The 5,896-nt window shown below is 67.2% G+C and overlaps 1 protein-coding gene across 1 annotated transcript; it reads right to left on the reverse strand.

Moving 5' to 3' along the window:
* Nucleotides 1–2,858: 2,858 nt before the first annotated feature.
* Nucleotides 2,859–3,589, reverse strand: EMIHUDRAFT_368933 (hypothetical protein; the record flags this gene model as incomplete). Its single annotated transcript, XM_005773515.1, has 3 exons — nucleotides 3,495–3,589; nucleotides 3,099–3,419; nucleotides 2,859–3,024 (listed from the first exon to the last, which is right to left on the reverse strand). Coding segments are annotated over exons 1-2 (310 nt in total), but the record flags the coding sequence as incomplete, so codon positions are not given.
* Between the last annotated feature and the right edge of the window lie 2,307 nt (nucleotides 3,590–5,896).

Genomic DNA, 5,896 nt, shown 5'->3' on the forward strand with positions numbered 1-5,896 from the left:
ATCATAAATGAAGATCTTGGCATGAAATCCGTCCACTGCGGATAAGGCGTTTGACGCAGAGCCAGGAAGACACGCAGCCGGATGTTGCCTGCCCATCCTGCTTTCAAGGACTGAATCCTGTGGTGAATCCTGCGGCGGAAGCGGCGGCGGCAGCGGCGGCGGCGATGACGGCGGCAGCGGTGAGCGTGGGGGCAGAGACGGCGGCGGCGGAGACGGTGGCGACGACGGTGCACTTGCCAGCGGGAGCAGCGCGACGAGAAGAAGCAGCCACGCGCCGCGCCTTGCCCCCGTCAGGCACCGCACCGGCACCGAGAGCAGCCCGCACGCGAGCAAGAACAAGGCCCAAAGCTGACCGCGCTGCTGGGCGCGGCCAGGCGCGGAAGAGGAGGGTCCGCTCGTGAAGGGAAAGGGGAACGGGGAGGGCTGGTCGCTTGAGAGATCGTCGGCCGGCGGGCCGGCGGGAGGCTCGTCGGTCTTGTGGAGCTCGTCGGTGAGTGCGTGGCGAGGCTCCACCTGCCACGCAGGGGCGGCGCACACACTTGAGACCGAGAAGACATCTGACTCGACCGCGTTCGAGTCGGCGATCTGAGCGGCGCGGACCGCTGCAAGCCACGCCGGCTCGCCCGCGAGAAGAGGGTCGACGGCCCGGCCACGCTGGAGAAAGAGATCCTGGGTTGGGATTCGAGAAGCGTTCCCCAATCCGTCGTTCGCCCGCCACTCGCCGCCGGCGTGCATGCTAGAGACGGGTGCGCTCAAGCGAGTCTCAACCAGCCTCCGCACCTCCAGCATCCCAGGCTTCCGAGCGTCGGCGGGCCGCAACTCGGGCGCCGTGACATTCATGAGCAGGACGGTTTCGCAAACGATGATCCCCGATCTGTTGCTGTAGACGGGACCGACAAAGTCGACCACAGGCTCGCCCTTGCGCTCCGTGATGTTGCGCGAGGCCAGGACGGTCTCCAAGTCGGCCTCGTCCTACACGCAAACAACAGGCAATACGTCAGCGGGTGACCAAAGCTCCCTCGCACACAGAAACAGCCGAGGGGCGCTCACCGGCTGCTTCTCGTAAACGTCCTCGATGATGGACGCCGGCGGCTCGCCAATCAGGTGCAACGGCTCGCCCACCGTCTCTTTGACGTCGTCCATCAGTGCTTCCAACAAGCGCCCCTCCTCGTGCCCGCCCTCAACAGCGCGCGGGCTGTGGGTCACGAGCTGGCGCGGTGCGGGTACTAGCAAGCGCGAGCGAGCAAGCACCGGGTGGTCGGCGGGCACGCTGTCCGAAGAGGCGATGGCTGCAAACGAGCTGGTGTCGTCGCCGCCAATCTCGCCGACGCCGTTGAGCGATGCCGGCGTGAACGGCGTTGTGACTGCGGGAAAGGAAGTCGGGGACTCGTGCCACTGCGAGGAGAGAAGCGCGGAGGTGGCAGAGTACGAGGAGAGCGCAAATGCGGTTCCGAGGCAGAGCAACGCGAGGATGCCAAAGAGGCGGAGCAAGTAGGAAGGGCAGAACTTGGGCCAAGAGAACCAGCCGGAGGCAGAGACGGAGCCCTCCGGCGTGGTAATCGTGGTCGTCTCGACGTTGGCCGTCGCGCCCTGAACAGGAGGGCGCGAGACTGGCGGTTGAACGGCGAGCGGGGGAGGAGGCCGCATGTATGCAGGCGGCGAGCACCGAGTCTGTGGTCGACGGCGTGGAGCCGCGGGGCACCTTGCCGGTGCCACCGAGGATGCCCTCGTTGCCGTCCATTCCGATCAGGGCCCCGAACCGGTTGTTGCCGCCGACCGGGGCGATGCTCTTGGTGCGGACGATCGGGGCGGACGCGCCCTTGCGCCTCTTCTTGCGGCGCGGGTTCGACGGGGTGGTCCTGTCGGGGATGCCCTGCGCACGCGCAAGCGGTGGGTGCGTCAACAGTTGAGGCTCTGCGTTGCACTGCAGCGTGCGAGGCGCTCACCGCCGGGGCGGGCTTCTCCGCTGGCGGAGACTCCTTGGCCGAGACGGTCCAGTCGGCGTCGCCCTACGCATCAATGAAAGCGGGGTGGGTCAAGGGGTGGGTCGGCAAACGCACGGCGCAGAATGCAAGGCGCTCGCCGCCGGGGCGGGCGTCTCCTCCGGAACCTCCTCGCTCGACGGCAGCGGCGCGCCGCCGGTCCCCACCGGCGTGAGGGCCGGGGCGTTTGTGGTGACGCCGTTGGGGGCCGTTGGTGGGTCGGTCGGGGTGGTGCTCTTGGAGCAGTCGACCAGGCTGGGCTCGCCCAACCCGTTGGGGTCGACGCGGCCGATCGGGGTGGGGTTCTTGGTGGTCTTCTTGGAGCGGTCGATTAGGTTGGGCTCGCCCTTGCGCTCGATCTTGCGGAGCGGGGAGGGGGTCTTCCACCCGTCGATGACCTGCGCGCGCGTGCCGTGCGGCAGACGAGAGGTCACAGGATCAATGTAAGTGCCCGCCTGCATGACTTGCGTGTCCCCGCAATACCCGCGTGTGCTTCTGCTGGGAGGTGCTCACCGCCGGGGCGGCCGTCTCCTCTGGAAACTCCTTCCAGTCGGCGTCGCCCTACGCGTCGAACGCGGGATGGGGTCACAGAGTGGGTCGGCAGACGCCGGCGCGCACAATGCCAGGCGCTCGCCGCCGGGGCGGGCTCCTCCTTCGGAAACTCCTTGATCGACGGCAGCGGCGCGCCGCCGGCCTCCGCCGGCTTGAGGGCCGTGGCGACGTTGGTGTCCGGCTTGAGCGCCGGGTCGTTCTTGATGGCGCCGGTCTCGTCAACGGAGGCCTCCGCGCCAGACTCTGCCGCAGGGATGTCCTTCTTGAGGGCGCCCTTGACGGCGCCGGTGGGGGCCGTCGGTGGGCCGGTCGGGCGCGTAAACTTGGACCAGAAAACGGCGGGCGGGCTCGGCGCGTGGGTGGCGAACATGGCCTTGGCCTTGTCCGAGTTGACCGCGCCCGCGGCCTTTTCTGCGGCCGGGTCCTTCTTGAGGACGCCCTCCGGGCCAGACTTTGCCACGGAGATGTTGACGTTCTTGATGCCGCACGCCTGTGGGCGAGGGAGAGTACGCGCAGGCTTTCGGAGACGGGAGAGGATCATAATCCTGGTGTGCGCACGCGCACCTTGGCTCCGGGGAGCGAAGGCGACACCGACGCGGAGATGACGAGCGTGACGCGGCCGTCGTCAGCCGGCACGATTCCGACCTTCGCGGAGGACGTCATCGGCGAAAACTCGCCCTCGACGTTGCCGCCGCCCGCGTCAATGCCGTCCTTGAGCGGGCTGGGCTCGCCCTCGGACGGGACGTTGCCGGTGCCGGTGCTGGCGGTGCCGGTGCCGCCGGTGCCGGTGTCGATGCCATCCTTGAGCGAGACGGGCTCGGAGGGGATGCCGACGGCGTTGCCTCCGCCGGAGTCGATGGCGGTCGTGTTGTCCGCCAGAGACGCCTGTCAGCCACAGAACGCGAGAGGCTAGTCTTGCGTGCATACCCCCTCCCTGAGCCAGTGCAAATTAACGCACACCTGCTTGTCAGCAAGCGGCGGCGGGGGAGAGAGCTTGAGCACGAGCTTGTCACCGGCGGCCGGCACGAGCTCGAGTTTGAGCATGTTGATCGAATTCCTGCAGAGAGTCAAGAAGCGGTTGAAGGTGGTGTGTCCCACGGGCAGCGCTCGAGTGGCCCTAGCGGCTGCGGACACAGAGTGACTAGAGAGCGTGGGGCGGGGGGAGTGGTGTGGTGTGGTGTGGTGTGGTGTAGGGGTGTGGGGAGGGGTGGGCTGGGCTGGGTTATAAAGGCATATGAGAAAATCTCGGGCAATCTCGGGCGACCTCTAAAAAGACAGAAAGAAATCAACGCGCCTGCGTGCCGCAGCAGAGGAGACTGGGCTTCTTGACTTGACCGGGAAGGTTCGAGCCTGAGAGAGTAGAGCTGCGCCTACGGGCAGCACGCCGCGGCGTTAGCGTCGCGACGACCGGCACAGTCTCTCGTGTCCTCGGCGCTCGGACTGGAGCCGGGCAGCGATTGGCAAGCGAGTGGGCTGCGTCGCTCTCTCGCCGGAAAAGAGTGGGGGCAATCGGGCGGGTTCGCTCAGGGTGGGGAACGAGCGGCAGCGGCCGCGTCTCGCGGCTCCTCGATGGCAGCAGCCTCACCTGCGAACGGGAGGTGGCAGGAATTGTGAGGCCGAGGGGGGCGTAGCCGCTCGGGCGCCAAATCGAAGCGCATCGCATGGTGGGAGCGGAGAGGGAGCGGCGGGTTGCGCGAGCAGGAGGCGTCGCGCCGCCCGGGCGTGCAGCTCCCCGCGGCCATATGTGCGTCGACGCGGCGGGGCCAGCGCGAGCGGAACGGGAAAGGCGAGGGTTGGACCTGTGGACGACGTCGAGGGGAATGTGACGCGCGCTTTTGGATATCTATATGGAAGGACACCGAGGTAGCCAGCCGAACGCCCCGCCTCGATCAAAAAGAGGCGCCTTCGGCACTACTCTCTCGAGGTCTCGCGGATTATAAATCAGCCGAACGGTATTTGTATTCAGCGGGGCACGCGCGGAACGGAAACCGTGCCGACTGTGTAAACACTCGTGTCCTGCTGTCAAAAGCTCAAGAGTCAAGACAGGGACGTAGAGCTCTACATGCAAGTACTCCTCAAATTTTCTCTCCGGCTCGCTCCGCTCGCTTCTGTGCACAGAAGCCGGGCCTCGCACGCCTGACGCCGGCGGCTCCTGGCCCTACTCTATGGGTTAGTCTATGCAGAGAACCCAGCCGGGGCGGCCGCCGTAGCCCTCTCGTACCTATACTCCACCAATGAGAAGGTGAAGAGATCTTGTCGGCCAGGCGGGCAGGGCAGGCGGGCCGGCGGGGGCGGGGTCAGGGAAGACTATTCCAAGACTCGCGAGAGATGCCACACGCCCCTCGCGCGAGGCAGTTCGCAGAGCACCTCCTACCCACGCGAGGTTAGCAGCCAACGCGGCCGAAGGATATAGTTAGAGGCTGCGCAGGCCGTCCCGTTTGCTGTTTGAAACGCCTGTTGCGCTGGCACCTTGTGATTTTTGGGTCAAAATCGTCCCGATTTCATAATGTTCGTTCGTACGTGCATCCGCGGCGCCCAGCGCGGTGCCAGCGGCTCCCATACCTCTAAGAGGCCACCCACCTCCGTATAGACCCTTATATCCGCGGTTTACGCCCAATAGAGGCAGCTGCAAGAGGGCCCGGACGGGCACTGCGGCACACACTGCTCGCTGCTCGGCCATGCGGTAGCGTCTGGTGATGCCGCCCCTGCGCGGGCGGGGGCGTCTCGCTCGGCAGCAACTGCGCCGCGCAGCGCAGGTTCGAGGGTCGCGGTGGGTGGGTGCACTGGAAGACGTAGCGGTCGAGAAAGCGCTCAGCGACCGCTACGTCTCGAGGATGGAGCCGTCGCGCGGACCCGACCGGCCGACCGGCAGTAGCAGCAGGCGCCGGAGGGCGCGGGAGGCAGCCGCGACACCTCGGGCCAGAAGCGCGAGCCCTAGGCTGGTGAGGGGGCCCGCTCATGCGTAAACGGCTCTGGGACTTAGCTAAATCGCGCATCGAAATCGGGACGATTTTGCCAGGGCACCGTCACAAGGTGCCGCTACGCGCGCGCTGGCCGCTGCCGGGGCTCTGTCTCACTCTCACGTGCCGCAGTATATGTCACACACGGCGGCTTCTGCCACCTCTCGATTGGTTCCACTTTCTCCGCACACCTACCGGGGAAGGGGCGCTTGGGAGCGGGGGCGGGGGCGGGGGCGGGGGCGGGGGCGCGCAGCGCGGCTGCGCGGCGCGCGCAACAGAGGGTAGGGTGGGGAAGACGGCGAGGAGGGGGCGGCGGCGGCGGCGGCGGCGGCAGCGCGCGCGCGGCGCGCGCAACGGGGGGGCGGAGCAGCGACCGCTGGCGCGGCCGCTGCTCCGTCTGTG

The sequence above is a fragment of the Emiliania huxleyi genome (assembly GCF_000372725.1).
Source record: "Emiliania huxleyi CCMP1516 unplaced genomic scaffold EMIHUscaffold_336, whole genome shotgun sequence".
NCBI classification, from domain to species: Eukaryota; Haptophyta; order Isochrysidales; family Noelaerhabdaceae; genus Emiliania; species Emiliania huxleyi.